Source organism: Chaetodon auriga, chromosome 4, assembly GCF_051107435.1.
Source record: "Chaetodon auriga isolate fChaAug3 chromosome 4, fChaAug3.hap1, whole genome shotgun sequence".
NCBI classification, from domain to species: domain Eukaryota; kingdom Metazoa; phylum Chordata; class Actinopteri; order Chaetodontiformes; family Chaetodontidae; genus Chaetodon; species Chaetodon auriga.
The window spans coordinates 21,257,256-21,284,558 of record NC_135077.1 but is presented as its reverse complement, the minus strand read 5'-3'; the positions used below and the strand labels follow the sequence as shown (position 1 = coordinate 21,284,558).

General features: G+C 44.3%; 1 protein-coding gene across 1 annotated transcript in view; it reads right to left on the bottom strand.

The window, feature by feature from the left end:
- Window positions 1-27,264, bottom strand: part of cnnm2b (cyclin and CBS domain divalent metal cation transport mediator 2b) — a 33,799-nt gene extending 6,535 nt beyond the window's left edge. The window contains exons 1-5 of the mRNA XM_076728469.1: window positions 25,616-27,264; window positions 6,092-6,235; window positions 4,378-4,515; window positions 2,354-2,523; window positions 1,493-1,586 (exon numbers count right to left, since the gene is read on the bottom strand). Coding sequence (XP_076584584.1) covers window positions 1,493-1,586; window positions 2,354-2,523; window positions 4,378-4,515; window positions 6,092-6,235; window positions 25,616-27,113 — 2,044 coding nt within the window. The 5' untranslated portion in view covers window positions 27,114-27,264. The remainder of the gene's footprint in view (window positions 1-1,492; window positions 1,587-2,353; window positions 2,524-4,377; window positions 4,516-6,091; window positions 6,236-25,615) is intronic.
- Between the last annotated feature and the right edge of the window lie 39 nt (window positions 27,265-27,303).

The following is a 27,303-nucleotide window of genomic DNA, read 5'->3' as shown; positions in this document are numbered from 1 at the left end:
CAGGCCAAAAAGGTTATTCCACCACTTCACCAGTAGGTGTCTCTCAGATCCCACCGCCCATGTGAATCAGAATAGTTGAAAAAGGCTGAGAATAGTACTGTAGTTTATGAATGAAGTGAGAGGACTGAGCGGATCAGTAGGTGACGTTTCCTCATGATGTCACTGCAGGACAGCCTCGTCAGTCTTACAATCACTGTTCACAAACAATCATCCAAAAAATGAGGGCTTTTAATCAGAGGAGATCTGAGACTGATCTGTCCTTTGCTGGACTGGTGACACAACCTGGTTACTAACGCAAATCACACAGAGGACAATGAACAATTTAGGACATGGAGTTCAAATGTTTGATTGTCACAAGCACACACACAAAGCACAGTCTAAAAGCATCTTACAGTGAGATCACACCAGCCATGATGGCCATCACCATGTTGACGTTCTGACCCATGAGTACTCAGTAGCCACTACAACAGTATTATATGAGTACTCAATAGTCATTACTACAGTATTACACGAGTACACAGACCTCGTGGGTTGGATAGCACCCACCCATCTTTAAACTCTGCCTTCATTTAGATCTTAACTACATGCCTGTAAGCAGCCATGAAACCACTTGGTTTTGATCAGGGCATCAAAGACGCCACTACAGACATCAGATCTCTCATTGATCACATCTGTTACAGCAGAAATCCTCACAGATGTTGTCAACACCTCCTGCTCTGACCATCCTCTCACTGCAGTGGAGGTTCCTGAGGACACGTGAACAGTTGTCAGCTGATGTCGGACCTTTAATGTTCATGTTCTCACCAAACAGCTGATCATTTATTTCTTGCCAATAATGACACACTCTACATTCAGGACTGCCATGTTTAATGTTGGACAGTCCTTGTATAAAACAAGGGAATATTTCAGCAAAACACACACACACACATATACGTATATGTAAATACTAACAGGTTACCAGTTCCACTGCACCATAACACACTGGTTTGGCTCAGCGGCTGGTGTGCTCCCATCACAAGATGGTCTACAGTCTCACCTAACGTCTTCCTACCTTGTCTACAAACTCAGCCTTCATTTTGATCTCAACTGCACACCTGTAAAGTTTCATGACTGCATCTTGCACAGTTGTGAGGCTATTGTATTGAGAAAAACTGTCCACAGACACACAGACATGAACAGTAAACACCTGGCCCAGTACTCAAATCTGCTTCTGTGGTAGTTCCAACAAAATACAACACAACGGCTGCCACGCTGTCGCGGCTGGTAATCATGATTTAATCCAAACGTTTTCTGAGTGAAGGATAAATGAGAAGGAGTATGAATCTGAGGAAGTGCTCAAAGCCAACTTTTGGTACTTGGTGCTGCATTTTTATGGCTACTGAAAACTCAATAACAACGTTTCAGTGATCAGGGGATTTTTCTGAATGTCAAACTGACAAAACTCTTTGGGGAAACACTCACAAAGACCTGGCGTGTCGCTCGGAGGTCTTACCTGGCGAGGTCGTCAGAGCCATCATCCCATAGAAGGAGAATGGTCCTGCTTCAAACTTCATGCCCTCTTTTCCTGCCTCCACCTCCACTTTCCCCTGTGACAGATGACGAGAAACACAGTGTTACTTAAACTACATTCTGTACGCACTTTATATTTCAAATAAAACTTTGTCCACGTTACACCAAGAATAACATGCTGTGCCACTCATCTTACAGACTGCTTTTCTCATCCTTGTTATTACACTGGTTTCATTCCTCACTGACTCTAAACTGCACGTTTTCTGGACGGAGCATTGGTGCTTCATTGTGTCAGTTACCCTTTCCATCGAGGATTTCCGCTACAGCTTTGCAGTCACACTTTCACCCTTTTCAAAATCTGCCACTTTCCTGCTCAAATATATTTATTCATCCTGCCCGTGAGTTTACAACAAATCCAACCTCCCTCCCTCCCTCCTGTTTCCTTTATACTATTTGTAGATAATCCGTACTCCGTTTAATAGCTCCCAATCTGCTCCTAAAACCTGGTCCTGAGGGCAGTGACCCCACAATTATCCTACCTGGACCTCATTTGGCTGTTACAAATATTGACTTACTGGACGCAGAGGAGATAGACAACTGGTTTTTAATTCCATTTTAGCTCAGTATGTTTTGTATTTGGATGGGTGGGACTTCCTTTGGTCTTGAGCCGTTTTAAAGATACTAATGAGCTGTTTATTGATGGCATTGTTGCTTGCTTTAATCCAAACTGCAGTACAATCACAGCCTGCAGACCTTTTTAGGCCGTGCTCATTGTGGTAAATTGTCAGTAGTGGAGTCCAGCAGTGTGCAAACCTTCACCCTGCCCCTCCCTGAGTCCACTCACCTGCAGTATGAGGATAAAATAATCCACGGGCTTGTTCCTGTGGAAGAGGTAGTGCTCTGCCGCCCGCTTGTTCTTCTCATCGTATTTCAGCTCCTGGATGACGTTGGGGTGCTTCAACAAGCGCAGCAGGATCTTTTCTGACATTTGCACCGGCGCAAACGGCTCGACCTCTGAAGACACAGAGAGGGAGACAGACATTACAGCCCAACTGATGCTGCACTCTGGAGCTGATTGATACAGTGAAATGTCAAACACAGACATGGTTTTCAAGCGTTGGTTGGACAATAACAGCAGTTTGGTGATAGCACCAGCTATTTTCTCATACTTAGAATCGCCTCTTTGCACTCATTTCACTTACTGTAAGAATTATGATGCCTTAGCCTAAATGACTGTGAAGTCAACTAAAATATAATACACCTATGCAAAATGAATATTCTGTTCACCGCACCTTCATCATCATCATGGCTTGCCAAATTACTGGGGGGTTTCACAGCATTTTTCTTCTTTTATTCTCTGATTTTATTGGCATAATTCATAGTGTCTGCGTGACTGTCACTGCCTCCCATCTAAGTCGTGCACCACTTTGCTTTAGAAAGGTGTTTTGTGGCATCGACTTGATGTCAAACCTGTCGCTCTTTATTTCTGTCACTGCTAACGATGTGCTGTTGGCAGCTGACGCCTGCTGTTCATATTTTCCTGTTTCAGGTCGTCTGTTACCACTACAGACACCGCTGTGGTGTGAAACTCTTTTTTTTACTCTAGTGTGTCATTTCTGTGAATGAAACGAAAAAAAAAGAGTGAAACAAGGAGCTCTATATGGCAGTTTTAGGGGCATAGATGACGCTAATGGGGAAAACTCATGAACGCGCACCTTCGAGTGAACAGGTGTCATTCATGTGGTTGAAACAAGCAGTTTATGACGAGTTTGTGCAATTAAGTTCAGTGAGTCTGACTTTCACTACTGTCAGCCCAGCCTCTGTATACAGTATATGTCTGTCCATCCCATGAAAGAGTTTTTACTTGTGGATGCTTTCCTTCCCCAACTCTGAGGAGAAAGGGTGTTCATGCGTATTGATTATAAAGCACTTGAGGCATGTTTGTGAGTGACTGATAATTCGAGTATTTAGTTGCAGCCCTAGTTTTAAGCTGTTAGCACATCAATCTGAGTGACCTAACTTACAAACCTGACACAAAACTCGTTTCTAACTTTAAAAGACTGTATCTAGATTGTGACTGGTCTGCCTCAACCACCTAATGGGCCAATCAGCTCCTTCAACTCAGTGGCGGTGATATGTGTCAGCTGGCTCCACCACCAGGAACTAAACTCCCTAATAGCCTTTAGAGGAACTTAATCAACGCTTAGCTGCTAGGTCAAAGTTCTGAAGCAAATCCATCTGCACGGAGGCTATAGTCAACCGCTGCTGCTGCCGCCACCGCCACCGCTGCTGCTGTAGTAGTACTTGGATACTCTGCAGCCTGTTCAGAAATCCATTTCCCAAGGGAAAGCGGGTGAAATATTTCACATTTTACACTAAGTATGTCGGCTTGTGTGAGAACCCCGATCATAGGCCAAAAAATGCTGGACGTGATGTCACTGAGGAACGAGCGTAAGCAAACAGGGTGGTGTTTTTAAAGCTGTGAGCTGAGATCCCGACATGTAACCTTCAGTGCATGACACGCAAGCAAATAGATGCCTGAGTTTTTTCTGGATCGGCGCGCAGTCTGCACAGACATCCCGTGCCGCGCTCCCGAGAGGCCTTCCACCTCCTCACAAACACACACATGCAAACCAACACCCTTGTTGTGAGTCCTCACACAACTCATTCCCTCACACACACAAACAGCAGATACTCATTCTACACACATACTCACTCCTCCCTACACCCACTTGCCCAAAACTCAAAGCCCGTACGGGCACATGCACACACAAACAGCTCACACACACACACACACACACACACACACACACAGTGAGGGGCTGAGGGCACACTGGGGGAAGTCAAGCAGCAACGCAGCCCACTTGCCTGTTGCTAGGAAACGCAGGGTAGCCAGCAGAAGCTGAGGTGATATTTTAACCTTCATTTCATTGTCGGTAGGCTTGAAGGCAGAGAAATCCTGCTTCCTTTCCCGATGGGTGATTTTCTTCTTCGTCTTGTTGTCAGCTGAGGAGGGAAAATGAAAAGTCGAGCGTGAGGCACAAACTGAAAAGCACGATGCACTGCGCTCCACGGATACTGAGCGAGACCTCCCGGGTCAGAGGGGGACTAAACTTGAGTTACCCAAAGCTTATTGCTTTTTCCGGAAATGTAGCTGTGGCGTTCTTCTCAGAACTAAAAGAGAGCTATAGGGGGCTACATTGTTAGCTTACCACATTCTTAGCATTACTTCAAGCCATATGTATTAGGGCAACAAATAGACTGGCACGTACTCCATGTCTGCCGTTACTGATACCATTAGAAGTGTAACAGCACAGCTCGTGGTTTGGTCAGCTCAAACTTTTAAGAGATTTACAAGTAAAATAAATGATAACTTTAAAAAATCCATCAACTGCTCCCTGAATGTAAAATGTGAACAAAACTTTCACTATTTATATTTATTTATATACTTTTTTAAAAATGGTTTTATGTAGGTTTTGGTGCGTAATGCAAATAAGAGAATCTCTATGATCAGTATCTTTATAGAAATCGTTGTGGAAAGTGAAAGACATCACTTGTAACACTGAACCCACAGTTCCCCTTATTTCTTCCCCATTTCAGCATCTTCCAGCTCATTGTTTTGGTTTTCCCGCCCAGCCTTGTTTCCAGACGGCCCAACAGCAGAAATCAAAGTTAGTGAGGAGCTGGTGAACGCTTAGTGTCTGCAGGGGCAGTGATTTTCTCAGGAGATGGTGGAGAGCATCCAGAGTTACAAAGACACAACCTCAAATGAAGTTCAGGGTTACTGTAGAAATTGCATTAATTGTCCGCTTGGGGCAATGAAACAAGCTGCAACATGGTCATGTATCATATGTTGTAAATCTTTATGGTTTATATGTTGGCAATCAGTTTCTTGTTTAGTCCATTAACACTGACTTTCATTTACTAAATGCTCTGCTACGTTCACCAGCTGATCGCTAACTGTCTGCCTGCTGTTCAGGCAGTGTACAGTTGGTTTATTCACTGAAAACAGCTGCCTGCTGGAAACCATTCAGATGAACAATCAGACTCACCAAAACAACCAAGCTGAAAGAAGCTCAAACACTCGGCAGAGCTGAGGGAATCACGGGGTCGATGAAAGCTCTCTGTGTGTTCAGCATTACGAGCGACACCTTTCACATTACGTGCAAACATTGATCCTTTGTTAATCCAAAAATATTGATTAGAACAGATTTGATTATGCACTTTAAATTGCGTTTAATGCATGCAAACAAAAATGAGCCCATTCGGAATGAACAACTGATCAAATTCAGCTAAAACTTCAACACATTTTCAGCACCACATTGTCTTTTATCACATTTTTGTATACTTGTGCTTATTTGAAAGCCCCTCAAACTTTACCATGATGCACATTGAGATGGCTCTGCTGCATGAATTAGATCCACATTAAAGTTGGTTTCAACAGTCGCAGTGTCACAGAGCCATTAAATACGGCCACCTGCTGGGCCTGGATCAGTTTAAAGCAGGTCAGGGATCTTACTGTGACAGTCTGGGGACGCCTTGAGGATCGTATAGAGGCATGAGCTTTGAGAGGGGAACCTACTGTACAAGTCAGTCTCGTCCAGGATCTCTGACTTGATGATTTCTTCAATAACGTCCTCCAGGGTGACAATACCCAGAACCTCGTAGAAAGGGTCTCCCTCACCCTCATTATTCACCCTCTGAACTATGGCCAGGTGGGATTTTCCTAGCAAAAACACACATGCACACACAGATACACAAAGACAGGTTATAAAGTTAGGGTCATATAATAATAAAGAGAGGTAAATATATGTCAGGCAGTGATGAGGGTACAAGGGAACAAACAGGCAGGGACATAGGGGGCAAGTTCCATTTCCATTCATTTCAGAGTGTATTAATTGAACATGTATCACAGGTAATTATTATACAGATGGTATTTTATAGTGTGGAATAGAAGCAATAAATCACTCATTTCACAAAGCATTGTCCCTGTGATAACACTGAGGCTGCAGTGTGTGTTACAGCAGCCTGACAACCCAAAATCACACACAGAGCAGGTGACACAAGGTGATCTGAAGGAGTAACTGTCCTCTCAGTCAGTCCAGTGGCCAGGGATGCAGAACAAGGTAGTTCAAGTCTTTCCAGTGCCAGCAGAGGCTCACACAGCCAGACAGAGAGGCAGACTGACAGTCAAACACTCCTACATTTCCTCACACGAGTCCCCTTAGCCCTCCCTCCCTCCACATCTGTGTTCCCAGGACCCTCCTGTGAGCTGTACCATCTCAAAAAAAAAGAGAAAGAAACAAACTGCCGTGTATGCAGAGCATACTGTCAAGCAAAACGCTAAACAAATTCTTTGCCTTTTCTCAGCTTGTGATCATTTAAAAGGAATTTTCCAGAGGCCCAGGCTAATATTAGCCCCTGCAAAATGAAGTTTCCATTCCGCCCCGGCGATATTCTCACCGAGCGAAGGAACAGACCGGGCGAAGCCTCCGCTGTGTGATCAGATTGTCTCAAAATGGGCCGTTTGCATGCAGATACACCTGGGTGTAAATAATGGAGGACGCCAGTGTGCCTGTGTGTGCATGTGCATGCACGTGTGTACGGGTGCATGTGTTTATTTTTGGAGAACACCGGTCCATCACTGAGTCAGTGCTCAGGTGCTGCTTCAGCTAATGTTGGCTGCTTTGGTGCAGACAAGCAGAGGCTGAGAGGACTGAGAGCTGCTCACCAACAGTGTTTTATTGCACTGCAGCTCGCTGCCTCCTCACAGCGCTATGACAGCACACTGACATGCAGGGCGCAGAGCCGGAGAGTCTGAATGTGAGAATGAGAAAGCATTACATGCAGAATTGATGCTTTCAAGAAATATACTCAGGTTACACGTAATAGGCTGGCAGGGGAAGACCTCCAAAGAGAGGTATTAATAATGTAAACATCAGAAATCCTCCATTACACACAGTCTGCAAACGGCAGGCATTATTTTGGGTCTGATTTTCAAAGAGCAGTGGATTCTTCATATTTCTATTAAGACGTCTATGGCGTACTGAGCGGGTGTCTTTATCACTGACAGTTGGGTTTAACTAGGACAAACGCAAACGGAGCCTCAGTGCGTGACGCCAATAAGGCCTCAGAAGTCCTTGAGCAAGCAATTACTGTGAACTGGCCAGAGAGGGAAAGGCAAATGGAGTGACCAGCACAGCACAGCACAAGACAGCGAAACAGATCAATGCTCACTTCCTCCTCTTTAATGGCATCCGCTCCGCTCTCGTCAGACTTAGAAACAAAGCTTCCAAATTTAGGTTTCTGGGAAAATTACGTCGATTCTAATGTCACTGTCATGTTGAACATGTGAACTGCACAAATCAACTTGTTTTATTATTTCTTTTTGTACAAAGCATCATTACAGTCTGTCATTTAGTTTGACAGTTTGGGAAATACACCAATTCTTATTCTTATTGGAGTTAGATGAGAAGGTCAACACCACTTTCATGTCTGTACGGCAAATATGAATCTACCGTCAGCAGCCAGTTAGCTTAGCTTAGCATAAAGACAGGAATCAGCTAGCCTGGCTCTGTCCAAAAGTAACAGGATACCTGCAGCAGCTCCGCTAACAGACACAGATATATACAACAGATAGAGACATGAGACTGGTGTTGATCTTCTCATCAAACTGTCGGCAGAAGAAAGAACGAACAACTTAACCAAACTGGCTTTAAATGAGGTCGACTTCCAGAGCTTATGGTAACCAGAGTTACTTGTGTTTATGATCTTCCCCTACACACAGTACACCCACCTGCCATCACATGTGAACACTCACGCTTCTGTCGCGTGATGATAACTGAGCAACTACTGTGAGATGCAGCTGAAATAAGCAGACCTCAGCTTATCCGCGAGGTCAAGAATGAGCTTTCATGCTCCACAATCCACAGCATTTTTAATCGAAGCCAACTGAGTATTTCATGTCCAAGGAAAAGCAGCTGTTAATACTCATGACATTTCCCAAAAGATGATGAATGATGAAATAACAGGAACCTTGACTGTACAAGAAAATGTGAGCCAACAATTAGAAGTTAAATCAACACCTCTCTGATGTAGACTAAACACAAAGTGAGCGATGTAATGATTCACACTAGTATCTTCTGCAGGGTTGTAGTATTTGACTGAATATATTGTAAAACCGCTCTTGTCCACTGTGTGTGAGTATATGGGAACGGCAGGCTCGGCTTTATCAGAGGAAAGCGAACAACCAATGGGAATGTGTGTCAACATAACCTCACCTTTCTGACACAAAACGAGGCCCGACCTCCGACCTTTACGTGAACCAACTGATAAGAGGTGGAGGCCATTGCTGAGATCAACACACAATCTGTTCCACTCTCTCAGCCATGCGCTCGCACACACTAAACATACGACCGCAACGGCGCAACTCACTTGTTTGACAAGTTAAACTAATCCCATCAGGATGTTTGTTCACATCAAGAACACTTTCCATCACCTCCTTCTACGGAGGAGTTTATTCAGGGTTAACTATTAGAGATGACCTGTTGTAAGAGCTTTAACAGGGGCCACAAAGGTCCCTAGTTAAAAAAAAAAAAAAAAGAAGCAAGTTAATGCAAGTTTATTCTAGAGTCTGCCCTGTGAGCTACAATATCAGGGGAAAGAAATGCCATTAATTCCATGGAATAGATGCGAAGGGAAACTCATGCACCCACAGATCCCTTCACACTGATCTGTGTATTTTCTCTGTTATAACATCGGTGATTGATCCAGTTCTGCACAGACATTCATGGTTTCCAGAGGATGAATTCTAACCAGTCACCAGTCACCATGGTGATCCTCTAATTTTTCCTCTGGTGCCATCATCAGGTAAAACTGATCCTAAAAATGATCTAAAAGTTGACAATTTGTGAGTACTTTACCCACACACAACTCTTCTTCTGGTCCTGTTGTCTACAGTCTATCTAAAGTCTATTTCTGTCTCTCTAAATGTCACACACACACACAAACACACAGACACAGACACACACACACACACACGCACACTCGCCTTTCGCACAGTAGCTCCACTCCACATCGTTTTGTCTTGCAGTCCCACAAGATGAGTGCATACTTTCCAGTTTCCCACAAAGACAAAATACCACACAAGCGACAGAAAAAATGCAGCTCCTGTCTTCCATAAATATATTAGGAGACAATGACAGCCTGTTTATTCATAGCTCCTTAGCTGCTGTTATGGCAGTGGGTTTTATGAGGCGGGGGGACTGGAGGTAGAGCGGGGAGGCTGACCCTCTGGAGCCTGGAACTTGGAAGCGGGCCACGAGGAGAGCGTGTCCTTGTGAAGACCAGTCGTCTGGGGTCCTATAAGCCACCACTGCTGCCTGACATCTGGGGCTGTCTAGCTGGGCTGAGGCTGAATGCATGCTGGGTAGTCGAGCACACAGGCACACTGCACACATCAGGGTCGGGGGTCAATTCACTTTCAATTTCATCCATTTAGGAAGCATGTTTCCTCGGGTCAAAAACCGTAAGGCTTTAGTCATAAAAAGATCATGAGCGATTTCTAAAACATTTCCGAGAACGATGGCTGTGTCGTTAAAGCCGTAAATGGAAGCTTCAGTTTACATTTGTGATTGGGTGAAGTAAAGACACACACACACACACATACAGGATTATTTGGTTTCCCTTAACAACAAAGCAGCAGATGACTAAGGTACCAGGAAGTGCTTAATCCCACCGAGGAGAGAGTCAGGGACCACAACACATTTGTTCAGTAGTGTGCATTAAAACAGCGGCTGTGAAAGGATGAAGACACAGCGAAGGATCTACTCCCCAGAGCAGCCGCCCGCTTCATTTGGACATTATTTTCAATGTTGCTTTATTTCATCTGTTTATTTTTTTATTCATTAAAAACTACATGCCCCACAGTTTCTCTAAGTCATTCCTTCAGGTTTGTAACAGCCTCCTTCCTTCTGTCAGGAAATGCTGAATTGTTGTTTATTAATTTCTGTATTCCCTTCATTTTTCTTGGCCTGAAAATATTCGAATCAAAAAGTGACAACGAGACAAACACCACGTGCTTGCGGCTCTGTGAGGCTGTACTTAAGCCCTGTGGTGTTTTCAGCTAAAAGCAAATGGAAATATGCTAACAAGCTCACCATGACAATGCTGACATTAAGCAGGTATAATGTTCACCACGTTCATCATCTTAGCTGAAAGCGTTAGTATGCTAAGGCTAATTAGCACCTAACAAAGCGTACAGCTGAGGTTGAAGGGAATGTAATTAGTTTTGCAAGTATTTAGTCATAAAGTACTTGATAACAGCGCAAGATGGAAAGGTAAGGGTTCCCCAAAGTGACAACAATTCTCAATGTGAGGAGCATGAATGTTTTCCCAAATTTCATTATTTCACTAAAAAACAAAAGCTTAAACATGCTGCTGGTGCTACATGAAAAGTCAGGGATCACCAACATCAGCAACAGCAAGCTTCATCATCTGAGAACCACAAATGTCAAATCCATACAAGACCGGCTGAGATATTTCAGTCTGGACCAAAGTGGAGGACCAAGCAACCAACCGACACTGCCGTTCTTACAGCCATGTTGCTAGCATGGTTAAAAACACAGGTATAAACCTTTAGAAGTCCCACCATGCATGATTTTAAATGACCAAATGTAAACTAGACTTTGGGTCCCTTAATTCCCAAGAGAACGCACACAGAGCATGACCTGTGCTCCCACTGGTAGCTATAGCTGCTGCTCCATACACTCAGGCACTGACACTGGTTGGATATGTGGCACGCAGTTGTTACAGAATCTGTCCATCCATCCATCTGTAATCCAAAGCCAAGCCTGAGAACCTCACTCAGGCCTTCAGAGACCAAGCCGTGTGCTCTTTTCCACCATTCCCAGCTTATTTATGGAATGCAGCTTTGTCATATTTTTCCATAGCGCAATTTTCCCCTATAAATAGGCACGTAAGGCTCGGAGAGTTGGGGTGGGAGTATGAGGGGTCAGTATCTGTTGTGGACAGTCATCGCTGCCCCCCTCCCTGCCCTGCTCCCCCCCCCTATTTTTCAAAATATTTGAGCACTGACAAATATAGTGCAATGTTAGGGTGATGGGAACCCATTGGATAGTCTTTCTTCTAAATCTACCTCGAGTGAAACTTTCCAGCCATTCTGACCCATTTTTCCATGGACATGAGCAAAACCTTGACCCTGATGCCGCTAACATGTCGACTATTTAAAGCTTCATTTACATAAACACTTAGGCTGAATACACACGCAATAAAACAACATTATTCTGTGTCTTGGCCTGTATTATCTGGAGACAAAAGTGGAATGTGTGTCAGTCTGAATGTTTGTGTGTCTAAGTGTCTGTGTTTCCTGCCCAGGCATTACAGATATAACAGATAAATGAAATGCCTTGTGAGGCATTCATAATGTCAGTATAAATAAAGGAACAAATTAATCAAGCACTTAAAGTGGAAGTACAGCGACTGCTCTGCAGAGGTTTTGTCAAGTTCTGAGGAAACCCCACAAGTGACATCACTCCAACTGTTTGACTATAAAAAGGAGTCTTTGGTTCCCTCTCAGCCATGATTTTTTAATCTTGTACACCTGGTGTTTACCTGGCTGAGTACTCGCTGAGACCCAGGTGGCTAAGATTTGAATATGCTAATGCTGATACTAGCCAACACGTGTTTAAACATCACAGCCTCATGTTGACATCGTAAAAGTGCAGATGTCCCTTACACGGCTACACTTCTACAAACATGAACGTATTTTGAAATTACATCCACAAATAAGCACTGCTTATTCAAATGAAATGATCCCTGTTTGGTCCATTGGGCCAAAAAAGGCACAATTGTATTGTATTATATTCTTTCCCAATCAAGAGATGCTGAACATGAGCAGGAGACAGACTGTTATGTACTAAAGCAAAGAGCTTCATGTTCTTGTCATACAGATGTAATCAAGTTGGGTTTCATAGTCTCAGGACAGAGAGGGCCGGCGGCCATCACTCTGAGCCGCAGCAATGGTCTGTATATCACTGGTCATCTAGGAAGACAACTGGGAAACACAGACGAAAGATTCATTTACTCTCTCTCTGTCTCTCTCTCTCTCACACACACACACACACACACACACACACAGTTCAGACAAAGAAGAACCGTCCTTGACAAGCAGACACAAACAGTACAGATGACAAAGGTCTATTCTCGCCTCCAACTGCTGCCATCACATTTACAGTGTACAGCATTTTACTGCTGACACCGAGTACCAGTCAAATGTGTGTGTGTGTCCGGCTGAAACCTCTGACGGGCAGAAAGATGGTGCATACCTCAAGCACAGCAACAATAAACATTCACACATTAAATTAAGCACATCCAATCACTTTAAGTGTATCGCCATAAACACAGACGACACTGACAGAAGCTTCCAGCCTCTACATTGATATCAGGCCTCTCAGACAGTTCAGCTGCAGTGATTAACAGCACTAAGGGAGATTGCTTTATGGCACAAAAGTAAGCATTCTTACTATAAAGGGGGTTATGGGAAGTGTAGTTATATGGTGGTCCAGTGGTTACAGGCACTGCCCTTTGCTCAGAAAATCAGAACCTTTACACATTTAGTGAAAACAGCCATCACCAAGTCCACAGTGTGTGATGTTAACCTTTTGTGAAACTTCGTTTTGACTCTGGGCAGCTGAAACACACCATAAATCAGGCTTATTTCTGTGTGATGTAAACCAGGAAGTGATGTGAGTTCAGTCACTCATGCTTTGGTCCCTTTGCCTTGGCTGGCCTGTGGGTCAAACAATACTGTTAGCAAGATACGGACTAATCAGGGTAATGCAGAGAAGTTAAGTCTGCTCACAGCTCCTAACCGTCATTAAGGGGCCTTGGTCACAAGATCACTCTGCTGCTACTAGCCAGTGGTGTTTCACTACACACACGGACGCGCACGCACACACATACAGTACAGCCACACACGCACGCTGCAGGAATGACATTGTTGTTCATTCAGAGAAGCAGCTTGCTGTCGTAGCTGGCTGCGTTTGTTGTTGAAAGGTCCCCTGGGTGGAGATTCCTTTGGGCCTCAGTCATAAGGAGAGGCATCAATGGGAAACCAGTGGGGATAAATGAATGGGCCTGTGGTCAGGTGCTGCTCTGTTATGCGAGTGTTGCAACTGCTGAATGGTGAGTACATCACACACCGATGACAAGAACTGGGGGTGTTTTAAAGAAGGAAAACATGCAAAAGTAGAGCTGCATCCAATAGATTTTTAAAGATTCAGATTTTGACTAAAATGAAATTGTGTTCGCTTCAAACAAGCTTAAAACAATCAGAGTGTTAAAATCATCGTGTTTCATGACAAGTGTCAGTTTGATGTGTGATCCTCTCATTTGGTCCAGGTTATGGATACAAGTTTGGCTCCTCACATGTTGTATATAGGATCTATCTGCACTAGCAGACGTTAGCCTACTCTCTTTGACAATGACACATCTGAAGCTCTGTGCGCTAACTTGGCGCAACAGCGACACCCTGGGCAGAAGGTCAGAATCTGCAACTGCAGTCAGTTGTGCTCTGAAGAAGGTGTGTGCTGTCCATGCTTGTGGATGACGGTGAATCAACAAACACATGGTGAGCTGTAATCAGATTGCTTTTACATTATCATTTACATCCATTATAAAAAAAAAACACAACACTTCCTGTGTGACTCTACACTTCAGAGGAGAGAAGATCAATATCAGTTTTCTATGCATTGATGGAGCTGTAATCAGGAGGGTTTTAGCCTAACTTAGCATAGAGACTGGAAGCAGGGAAACCAGGTAGCCTGTCTCAGTCTAAAGTGAAAGAAAGCCCACAAAGCACAGCTGTGAGCAGTAACTGTGAGCACATCCCTGAGTCTTGTCATCACAGTGAGGTTGACAGGTTTGGTACCATTTTGCTTGTAAAGAGACCAAAGCAACACCTCTGCTCGCTGACCAGGTCAAGCAGCAACAACAATGTGGCTGAAGACGCTGCACAGACTCACGGGGCAGATGGGAAAGAAAGACTTTTGAAAGAAGAAATAACACAATCCTTCTTAAAAGCTGAATTCATGAGCAATAGAGCACAACCTACGGTTATTACTGTTGTAGCTTATGGCGGCTAATATTAGCTAACTTTAGATATTGTTCTGTAACTGATGTTACTGAGTCACTTTTCTGTCTCTGACTCTTCTCTACTTGGACCGCATTTACACATGTGTTTTATTATGTTACATATTAACATTTCACTGGTTTCATCACAAAAGCAAGACAACAAACTGACTGAAGGAAATCTTGTAAAATGACAGGAAATTCAGTCATTCCACTGTAATTAACACTTACACAGTCTCACTTTAAGGCACAACACACTAAAGTCAATACACTCACCTCATTCACTCTCAGGTAACTTATTGGGGTTGGGCCATATTATATATTCACAATAATATTGGTATAATCTTTCACATCATGCCATTATGCACAGCTCCAACATGCACACAGCAATACAGAAACTGAAAGCATCAGTGCCACTGACTCCACGGTGGAGGAGTTCACTCCAAAAAGGGGAATGATGCCTGCGGTGTGGAAGTGGTTTGCTTGCAAAAGATCACATGTAGAACAAACCACTGTGATATGTAAGAAATGCAAGAAGACTGTGATAACAAAAGAGAGCAATACAACAAACTCATTTCACCCCTTCAAGCAGAAGCACCGGGTCATGACATTATTTTAAGGCCATTATCAGCCACCCTTTGGGCATAAACATAAACTGATTCAATAGCTAACATCAAAGAGCGTGGCTGAGGCTCCATCAGGGCCTCTGCTGATGCCACTGGTATGTGTGAATGGGTGAATGATAAAAGTATCATATAAATGCAGCCATTTAATGTTTTACTTGTTACGTCACTTCTTTACAAGCCCATACAGTAACAAGTGATACTGAAAACAAGGATGTATTAAAACACAGACATGTTTAAAATGATTTTTTTTTTAAATACCTCAAACAATAAACTTTAGGAGTGAATGTCAACAAAAGCAGCAGCAATAAAATGTCCCACAGCACCACCACTACTGCAACCAAAACACTTGACGCACTCTTCACTTGTGACACAGAAAGAGCAAGCTAATTAAACACCTGAAAACACGCATTTTTGGCTCCGAGTACTTGGAGCTTTAAAACTCATAATTAATACCTCAATAAAAACAATTAGCCGGGGCGAAATCCTTAAAGCTAGAATGAGCTAAGTACTCAATAAAAAAGCTGCCGTGCTTTGGGCAATAAGCTTTGAGAATGTGGGTTGTTGAGGAAAACATGAAACCTGCAGGAACGTCCTGCACCCTGCGCTGATTTTATTCCATTACCCATCCACACAGGATCCCCTGTCTGCTGCCACTACTGATTACTGACATGTATTCTCAAACCTGGCAACATAAATGCTCAGGATAAGCAGAATAGGATCATGTTTTTGATAGATATGCACTCCAGTGGAGGGTTTTTATGCCCAAAGTGAGGGTTAGCTGGAGCAGTGGCAGGGGCCTGCAGACCAAAGTGGGGCGCCACTAGCAGTGTGCCCCCTCGCTGTTAGTTGGGAGTCACCACAGAGGGAAAGAGTGCAGACAGACTAAGAGAACTGACTGACCTAAAAATGCATCTTACAGCAAAGCTGCATGGGCAGATATCTGGTTTCTCTCTGCTTTATTTCTGCAGACGGAGGTGGTGCAGAAACGATCTAAAAACAGTGTTTTCTAACCGCTTTTTCCTTGTTTACCCTTGCTGTATGCAATGCAGGTCTCATCCAGGCCACATCACAAAGACAAACACCTGCATTGGGTCATTTTTTTAGCATGTGATATAAAAGACGCCAACATTCTTTGTTTATGCTGTTAATGTGATTCTTCCCTTTAATATTACTTTGGCAGTGTGATGCCATGAAATGGTCACATGCACTTTTGAGAATCACACAGTGTTTCCGTTGCTAATAAATGCTTATGGGTGGCTGGTGCCAATTTTCTCAGAAACCAAAACAGTGGTGTGAGAATGTCCCAAATGTCCCCCAAAATGACTTGGATTAGTTTCCCACACACATCTAAAATCCATACGGCGTCATGAATAATTGAATCATAAGGTATGATGTAAGAGTAAATATAAAGTGTGGATGCTCAGTCCTTCTTGTTGTTTCATTCATTATTGATGTGTTTAGCATGGCCAGCTGAACTGAAACACTAGCACTGCTGAAGTCTCAGAGAAGTAGGCTCCATCAGCTGATTGTAAAAAGCGCTGGTGTCTTTCGGGCCTGTGAAGGGCCCGTCTTGGGCTTTTCCTCCTGCCAGTAAATGGAGAGACGGACAGTGTGCCCGGTGTTATCAATGAAGCCAGCCTCTTGGCTCTCCAAAAAGTGCAGCTTGGAAGCCGTCCATGGCAGGGCATTAGGCCTGGAGGTTTGTGTCGTTTGTAATTTATAACACTGAGGGAAATGGGCAAGAGGACAATATGGAGAGAAGAGGGAGAGAGGGAATGTGGGAGGAGGGGGATGGGACTTGCTGCACAAGCAAGACGGCTCTGCTTCCCTGAGTGTGCTGCACAGAGCCTGGTTACTAGGCTGACCAAGCTGGAGGGCTTTCTGTCCCTCTCTGAGGCACAGCCTGAATGAGCCTTATTTTTCCCTTTGCTCAAGTCAGAGTTAGACACAAACCCTGTAAAGATAAAGCTGTGCAAACGGACACATGCTGTAAGTGTAAATGCAGGAAAGGAAAGGAAGGAAAGGATTGCTTGGTTTAAAAAAGAACTGGTATTTCTACACTGCATGAGACCAAATGTGCTTGATAGCAGCTAAAAGTAGCTCTAGTGTTCATCTTCACCAATGTGACAGACCGCTACTGTAAGGAAACAGCATATTCAGAGGGAGCTTTACAGATTTGCCAATATCAGCCTCTGCTAATAAGACACGATGATCACTCCAGCACATCATCATCATCATCATCATCATCATTCTTCTCCTCCTCCAAATCATCACACAGCAACACTAATAGCAGCAATTTCCCTTCATTTCATAAGAATGACATTACAAACAACACCCAAATTGCCATGATAATATCTTAAAGACATAACTGCAGTCAAAACAAACTGTCGATGACGTTCTCCTCCAAGCAGACAAAAAGAACACGGCTTTTTACTCAGGACAGTCTCAATCTGAACCTTTATTTTAGTGACAAGATCTGTCACTGAATGCAAAATGAGCATCAGTTGTCTTGATGACATCACAGACTGTATTTATTTTCGTTAGCTTTGGGAGAAAGCTCCTGATGTTCACGGCATTGGGTAAATGGTTCAAAATTTACTTTCACTGCATTCTTAACTGCATTTCCCTTCAGAGTGATGCCATGTAATTCCTGAATGCCTTGGACCATTGGACACTTCAACAAGTGTCTCACAAAACCAGGAACTAAATCTGTAACGATGAAGAGGGACAGCTCAGAGATGCTCGTTGCATTTCCGCATGTTGTATATATATATATTTTGTTGAGTTGAGTACTTACATTATCCCAAGTGTTTCCAACAATGTTCAAAGAGAAACCTGTTCATTCATTCAAGGTAACAATGCATTTCTTTTGGTCGCCCGTCAATGGTTCAGATCCCTTTTACCCGTTGATGCTCAAACCTCCAGGAAAGCCCTTGAAACACGTACGCAAATAAAACTTGAATACATTACCTCTTGGCCTGAGTAACTTACTTCACCACATCGTCAAACTCTGCCTTTTGTTTTCACTGTCTTGACTGACAGACTCCTAGCGGCAGAAATTACATACTGTGTGTTTAACTAAGTGTGATAGGTGAGTCTATCACTCAGTTGTTCGAAATGAAGCCCTCACCTGTTCCATTACAACCATTTACAGTGTTTCTGTCTTACTCTGCTGTTATGGTAATGACTCCGTGATCATGTCAGTTATGAAGCCTAAATAATCTGTTAACACCTTGGCCCCTCCAAAAGAGAGAAACACACAGGTCTCTGTTTTGGGAAACAGCTTATTAAAAGGAACGTGGGGGTGGTTGCATTCTGGATTGCGTAATAACAAATTTTCCTCAGTAGTGCATGGCTACAGATCCTTGGCAACATGTGCTGGAAGCAGACTCAGCTCCTTAACTACATCCACAACACAAAACCACCAAAGCCTTTCTTCACCAAATAGCCATCATCAGAAGCTACCAGACATGAAATGGCCACATTATCAAGAAGAAGAGATGGCAACTAACATGGACAGCTCACATTACACCAATATTAGCAAGAAATTCTGATCAACCTGATCTTTGTAACACACAGAGGCCAGCATACCTGCTACATACCCTCTATACTTAATTCTTAACTGGCTCTATCTCAGCAGACCACATAGCAGCCTGTTGTTCCTCCGCTATAAGCAGCCTTTTGATGCATCACATCAAGCTGCCGTACAGAGGTGAGGAGGCCAGATCACAGAGGTTCACATCAAACGTCTTGCATAAAAGAACACACAATTTGCTCTTCAAAGTGAGGTTTTGGAACACGTCCTCTTCAAGGGACGGAGCGGATTTTTTTAAAAGACGGCAGCACGGTCTATTTTCTATTGCACCTTTTGTTGGTTTGCCAAGTGGGGCAAATCTGAAGGGTAAAACATTTTTCAACTCATGCGAAATATACAGTTTCAAGCTGATGCTGACACAGCTGTTTGCTTGGTGAATAGGGCAGCACTGCATGATTGCATAGCTTACCTGAAGACTTAACTACACACAAGGCAAAGACGTTATCGTTTCACCTTAGGATACACGTCGCTGAGCAGCAAATCCAAACCACGGCAGACACACTGCGCTGGTGCTTGTGTGTTTAATACGTCGTACGGGGTGCCCAGTAGAAAATATATGTAAAGTAAAAGTCATAATGCCAGATCAGACAGGCTTTGGGTATGTACTGCGGCCAGATTCACACTCAACTGTTGTACTAATCGGGTCTTAAAAGCCTGCACTCCATGTTGTACCAGAATCTGAAGAATGTAGGCCAATTCAAAAGCCAGCCTTTGAACACAACAAACCCCAGAGTTCAATCCAGATGATATCTAAATCACCAAAAGTCAATCTGGTGCTCATTCATTTAGATTCTACGTTGCAATTGGCAGCTCTCGTGTGATTGAATAAATATTACATCACGTGTGGAATCTCGAAAACGTTGCCGCGTTCAACACACCTGGAGCGTAACAGCGAGCTCGTAGAGACACTGAACTTGTAGACAAAATCCATCACTGTAAACATGTTATTGTGGAGCGCTGAAACAGAACAGAACATTCTGAAAGCTCTCCTTGGTGGTGCATTCAAGGGCACTCTGACATCCTGAGCTATGTTTTGGTATAAATCAAACCCAGGCGATAGACATAAGAAAACATGCTGTCAACAGATAACGTCCATTTAGGTGTTTTTCAAATGAAGTTGTGGAAACCCCTGAACATCCTTAAAGGCACACTTATCAATATTATTATAGAAATGATCAATCAAATGACCAGCAGAGCAGAGAGACAGAATTAGCAACCAGCTGGTGAACATAGTAGAGCATTTAGCAGGTAAAGAGCCAAATATTGGCCCCATGGAGTCTGTGGAGACAAAAAAGCTCTAGAAGGAGATTGAATATGGACTTCCATGTGCCAGGTGGCCAGAGAAAGGATCACTCCCACTGAGTTTTAATGTTGCTGGATACGTAAAGAGGAAATTGTTCTCAGACAGGTTTGCCCAAGTGGCAAAACACATTACCAAACACATTAGCATATAACGCTCGCCTGTGGACTGTGACAGAAAGCAAAGACAATGGACAAGTTAATGGTGATGGATCACCGACAAGTCTCTGCAAAACTCTGCTGGCAGTCATGTAAAGTGTTCATGATTTGTAGAACAATGGGCTAAAACATGCAAAAGAGCTCGTGGTCCCTTAAATCAAGAGTCAAGACTACAACAGGGGAAAAGTTACCATTCAACAGGTTTCTACAACAGCAGCTTTCGCCCTGACTCTTAAAATGCAGCCAAAGGGTTGCATGGTGCACATGAAGACTCAAACACAGTTAAATGACAGACAGGTGCTCATTACAGAGGAGAAAATGCTCACCAGAATCAACCTTGATAAACGATGTAAATGCTTTTTAAATCAGCAGCATATGGTGAAGTGTTCTCATGCGATGCTGTGCTGTTTGCAACATAGAGCCGCTGCCACATGCATGTCCTAAGTTTGGCATTAAAGCTACATTCCATACAAGAAAAAAATCAACTCCTAATGCCGTCTCCTGTAACACAAAGCATCGTGAAACGCAGACAAGCTTTGATTCGAGGTAATTAGTTCTGATAAAGTGAGCGGCTGGGAGGAGAAGTCCTGCTGAGTTCAAAGGGGTGTCCCTCATCAGGAAACATTAAGTGTTCTTACCAACATGATGCCATTTAATCCCAACACTTGTTGCAGCATTAACACCAAGGGTTACCAGGCAAACACACACTTTTTCGAGACATTTGCTATGATACGCTCCACGCACAAACACCCAGAAAGAATAAAAGCACGTGAAACGAACCACAAACCTCCTGTCAGTATTTTAACAGCACCAACAGAGAGAGAGGGGGAAAAAAGAGTAGCACTTTAAGACAAAGTACTGAGCAAAGAGACCGTGAAGGCTGTTGAATCTGAATTAAGCGTAGATTGGCCTATATTGCAGCAATCAGGGAACTAGTTCAAGACGTGCCAGGCCTCATGTAGGCTCTGTCACACTGGAGACATTACTCTCAAACTGTGCAGCATATACACCCTGAGCTGTGAAGCACGGGCTGAACATGAGATAAAATAACGGGCAGTGGTCATTTAGCATTCAGATATTCACTGGCAGGTTTTAAGATGAGGTGGGAACATGAATAAAATATAATTAAAATTGGTAGCTTCATGGGGAAGCTTCATGTGCTCAATGGCTCATAGACCTGTATTAACAGTGTACATGTCAACACTTGGTGGAATAACTAAATCAATGTACACAACAAGCTTAAAAGTGCCAGCCCCTATTCCAAAAACGTTGGGACACTGAGTAAACAGAAGTAAACTCAACTGAAAACAGCACAAAGAAAATATATTTAAAGTTTGACCTCATCAGCTTCATTGATTTTTGCAGCTTATTCTGAATCTGATGCAGCAACATGTTTCAAACAAGTTGGGACAGGATCAACTAAAGACTGAGAAAGTTGTTGAACGCTCCAAAAACACCTGTCTGGAACATTCCACAGGTAAACAGGTTCACTGGTAACAGGTGATAGTATCATGATTGGGTATGAAAGGGGCATCCTGGAGAGGCTCAGCCGTTCACAAGCAAGGATGGAGCGAAGTTCACCACTTTGTGAACACATGATTGGATGAAGGATATTAATACATCTGCTCAACACTTCATAAAACAGTCGTCGTAAACACGGTTTGTTTGCAAATGACTGCATTTTGTTTTTATTAAGGATCTTACACAGCGTCCCAACTTCTTTGGAATCTGGGTTGTAGATACACAAAGAACTAACAATGTGCGTCCGTTGTTAGCAAGGCAGGGAGACGATTGAGGGAAAAAGTTTTCCTTGCCTCTGTTGGGTCAGGTCCCAGTCCCCCTCTGGACTCCCATAATCAAGTTAGGCAAGTGGCGTGCCTTCCCCAGGGGCAGCAAGCTCAGGAAACCTGTGCATAACCTGAATTGAGCTCTCCAAACATCCATACAGTAGATCCTTTCCTCCCCTAACAAAGCTGATTGCACTGCATGTGAGTGAGTGAATAACTTTGGCTTTCAGGAATATCACACATAACTCAAAGTCAGAAGGGCAGCTAAAATCCTGTTTCTGACTCAACTACTTGGTTTGGTCCCAAATGGCACACACTGATCCACTCATTAACCGGTAAACCTGCAGCTTGACAAGCAGCCCCTTGGATGACAGTAATTGTTGCAATCACAGACGGAGAGCAATTAATGAAGGGGTCAGAAGTTTCCAGAGGGGTGTCCGCCTGAATTAAAAAGCTCCTGCATGAGTCTGACCGTAACCCCTGACCTAGGGAGCCCGGGTCGAGCTGGAGAAAACACGAGCAAATGTCGAGCAAATTCAACATTTAAAGCAGCAGCTTCACGTTCTTCCTATTCAACAGGTTGCTTTCCTATTTAGCTGTTTTTAGGGCCACGTTAATTCAGCATGACTTCTGAGCAGATTGTAAGAAAAATGAGTAATACAGTGAGGGTACAAACATCTCCCACAAACCACCTTGCCTGAACGTTTACATCCAATGCCGCAACGGTCTCTAAAATGAGCGGGCTGAACTTTTTTTTTCTCCGTTTTTTTGTAACAGACTTCAGACGGCTATGTAGCTCTGCGAGCGGCATCAAATTAATTAACAATGACTTACAATACAAAGCACTTTGAACTGAGTGTGCGCTGCGAACAGAGCCAGATTGACGGGAAACTTTAACCCTGCAGCCCTCCCTACAACAGTTGCTTATGATTTCCATGAGAGGCTGAAGGCGAATTCCCTCTGGCTCAGGGCCAGGGCCGACGCTCCGCCACGGCATAGCTATATGATGAACTGTGCTGCCAACATAATGCGAGCATGCCGTGTCTTCTCTTTTCATGGGAGGTAACTAATAATTCTACGAGAGTAGTCCACTTCGAGTAAACAGACACACGTGAGCCCACAGCAGACATCTGAGGTGTTTGAGGTATCAGCTGATTTTAACGTGCAGACAGTGTTGCACTCTGAACACTGCAGATAAACGAAATGCAGATTTACAATTCAGGCTATTGTTCCACAAACGTCAGTCTAGCGTTAGAGCGAAACGATTTGGACAAACTGATATGATGAAAATCAGAGTAAGTACATTAATATCATGATATAACAATATTCTGCTAGCATAGTTAAAATAATGCAATGCACCAGAAACCCACATTTCCGCCCAAGCTCGGTCTTAAGGACACAGCTGTAGACAAAGCTGGATGAGTGCAAACATTAAGTCTAACTTTGATGTATAACGCATGTCTAAGTCTGTTCAACCTGTGCCAGATGAAGTAAATATCAATGTCAGATAGGTACGTAGCTAACTAGAGCGACCAAAACAGACCAACTACTACTTGGACGCAAGCTGAGGAGTGTCTAAAAAAATGACAATGTGAACCCTGTTCATGACCCAGCTGTGTGGTAGTACCACAAGTTTTACAACAAAGTCTATAAAACTTTTCTTAAATATCATTCCATGCTACATGACTCCACTTTAGTTAGGTTAGTATTAAATTAAACAACAAACCATGAAGTTAAACTTCAATATTGATGTTTCATCACAGTAAATCTCTATTCAAAAATGATGCTAGGGTCCAGGTTGGTGTTCTCTAGTCAAAACAAAGATACAGTAAACTATGATTGGCTACTGATCCTGCATGAGCACAGAGTGTCTGTGAGGCTGCAGTGTGTGTGTTTCATTAAAGTCAACATGATGTTGCATTCTGTGACTTGTGACTGATACTTTTAACACAGGGGAACAAGGCATCTGTTGAACTGTCACACCCACACACAGACATAATACTTCTCTACATCTCAGCCATCAGATGTTCTCAGTCCCCTTGGGCTCATGTAAGGAGGTGAGAGACACTATGAGGCTCATGTTTGATAATTATATTATTGTAATCACGTAGCAGAACATGGCACCATGTCACACTCATATCCAGTTGAACTTTGTCTGAAAAATGATCAATAGCGTCATAGGATTTGTTGTTTTCTGCTGCTGGTGCACGTCTGTAAACAGTCATCTGTGATGAAAACAAACAAACCCCCCACAACTAGTATATTATGTAATGCTAATTTGGCATGGAGCGCTACACCGAATTTCTGGTAATGGAGCTCAATGATTTCTTCTGTTTTCCCCCCAATTAATCCTCTTAAAACAAAGTGAATACTCTAATGAGCACGCAATGCATCAATCCTGCCCTGTCCACATTTGAAGTTTTGGTAAAGCAACTGATGAACAGGTGCGCCCATGTGTCACTGAGTCACTGCCATCGCTGCACATTAGGGTGTAAAGACAGAGCAGACCAGAACCACATGTACAAACAGTGCCGGGAATAACTTAGTCAGAGGCAACAACAGTGAGGGGGATGGCTATGCAAAACATCAGGTAAACCGTGGGTGAGGTAAACATCTTTCTCAAACGCCATGCATGCGCACACACACACACACAAACACACAAACACACACACACACACGGGGGGCTCGAGGGTGTTAGAGGCTGTTATTCATTATCCACACGACTGCATTCCAGGGCTGGACAAAAGGAGTTATCGCCACCATCATTCAGAGGCAAGCACAAGAGAGGTAGAGAGGGATTTAAGCAGGTTCTCAAACAAGATGCCCCACCTGATAACCTTAGCACTGCCGTTGCACCATTCCCACATGTCCTAATGCATTCACAAATCAGAGAGGGGGAGGGAGGGGGGGAAAGAGTAAAAAAGACTGAATGAGAGGGCAAGGTAAGGAGAGAGAGAGAGAAACTGTGTGAACATTAACAGTGAATGGAAGCGATGGAGAAAGATAACGACACCTCCTCCTCCTCCTCCTCCTCTGTACAGGAAGTGAGCGGGGAGGCTGTGGCCAAGTGCACCTCACTACTGAAGTGGCTGCTACAGTGAGGCAGGCATGAGACGAGAGGCCGAAGCAGCCTCTTCCTCTTCCTCCTCTTTTACTCTGCGACATCTTTAACAGGGACAAGAATCCTCCTTCCACTTTCTGATCCTGAAAATCAGGTTTCAAACACTGACCTGTCAATGGGCAGAGCAACTACCTGAAACAAAGTATTACATCACTCACCTGTCCAGACCCCCTCATCCAGGAGGGGCAGTGTGTTGGACAGGTGAAAGGCCAACCTGCATGTGCAATTACTTTTGTCACTCGAAGCTCCAGAGATACTAAACTGAAGATGTAGAAGCTCTTAGACGCCTTTTATCTAGTGGGCTTTTAATTTGGCATCAGAATAAAAACACAGTGAACATGAGTGAACACACTCCATCAGGCTGCCTCACCTTTTTTAAACTCCTCCAGCATTGCATCCAGCTTGGTGTCATTGAACACAAAATGTAACGGGTGGCTGTAAAACTTTGTGATGGTTTTGAGCGGGGTGCAATCATCCGGGTCCACAAACGCCAGGTCCTTGACAAAGAGCAGATCCACTATGTTGGACCTCTCGCCCTCGTAGACCGGGATGCGCGTGTAGCCGCTCTTCATGATCTCGGACATGGTGTTGAAGTCCAGTGTGGCATCCCCGGGGATCATGAAGCAATCTCTCAACGGCGTCATCACGTCCTCCACGGTCTTAGTCCTGAGCTCCAGCGCGCCCTGGATGATGTTCAGCTCCTCCTTCACCAGGTCGTTGTAGGGGTCCGTGACGCGCAGCATCTCCAGAAGCTTCTCCCGGTTATACACGGTTCCGATCTCCTGTCCCAGAAGGTAGTCCAGCAGCTTGCTCACCGGGTAGGACGCAGGGAAGGTGAGCAGCATGAAGAACTTGGTGAGGAATATGGTGTTGGCGCCCACAGCGAGGCCGTGTCTGGAGCAGATGGCCTGAGGCACGATCTCTCCAAAAATGACTATTCCAATGGTGGACATGACCACCGCGATCAACCCCGAGCCGGCGATGTCATCCAGCAGGATGGTCAGCGTGGTGTTCACCAACACGTTCCCGAGCAGAAGCGAGCAAAGCAAGTAATTCCCTTGGCTCCTGACCGGCTCTATTTTTTTGGCATAATTCTTTTCCTTTTCCGTGCCGCAGTTCTGGACAATCTGGAGCTCCATGGGGTCCAGAGCCATGAGCCCCAGGTTCAAGCCGCTGAACATACCCGACAGGCAAAGCAACATGGAGATGAAGATGACCTGGAGCCAGAAGGGCAGCAGAAACTTTTTCTCCTCCACCACGATCACTTTGGTGTCATCCCCGTCGTGGTAGATCCAGGTGTTCTCCGTCCACGGGTCGTGCATCCCGGGCACGGCCGGTGTCGCGGTGGCGATACAAAGGTAATACGCTTTACTCCTCTCAGTCTTCCGCAGAGGTTTGACCTCGATTTCAACTATTCCGGACGTCTTTCGATTCAGGATGATGTTGGGCAATATAATTATATCCGAAGTCCTAATACCGCAGGGATGCGAGCCGGACGAGTCCTCTTGGCTCTGGTTATCCCCCGAGGAGCTGTCAAGGCTCCCCACCGTCCGGCTCCGCTCATGTTCCGTGAATGCAATCTTGGACCAGGTCTCGTTGTTGATGTTCTGCCCGTACACCCTTAATTTCACCCGAGACCGCTCACTCACCCGCAGGTAGCCCTTATCCATGAAGGAAATGTCGTCCGTGTCCTCCAGTCGGAGCCCTATGATGACGGTCTCCTCGGACCCTTCCTTGCCACTTGTCGGGGTGACACAACAGCCAGTGACAGTTAAGAAAATCATCGCCAAAGCTCGGACCCGGTTAAGTGACGCCATTTTTGCAGCGGTGGGTGCTTGGGATAACGGCTCTGCCATATTGATAACCATTGGCAACCAACCTGCTGAATGAAAAGGGCTTTTAAAAATCAGAGCCAGTCGGAGTCCGCCTTCATCTCCGCCGAGGGTTGCCGTGACTTGTGCATCGGGACCTGCTCGTTCCCACTACGTGTCCGACACTGATGGCTCGCGAGCGCAGGCTTATGGGCCAACTCGTGCCTCCCCTGATGTCCCCGAGACA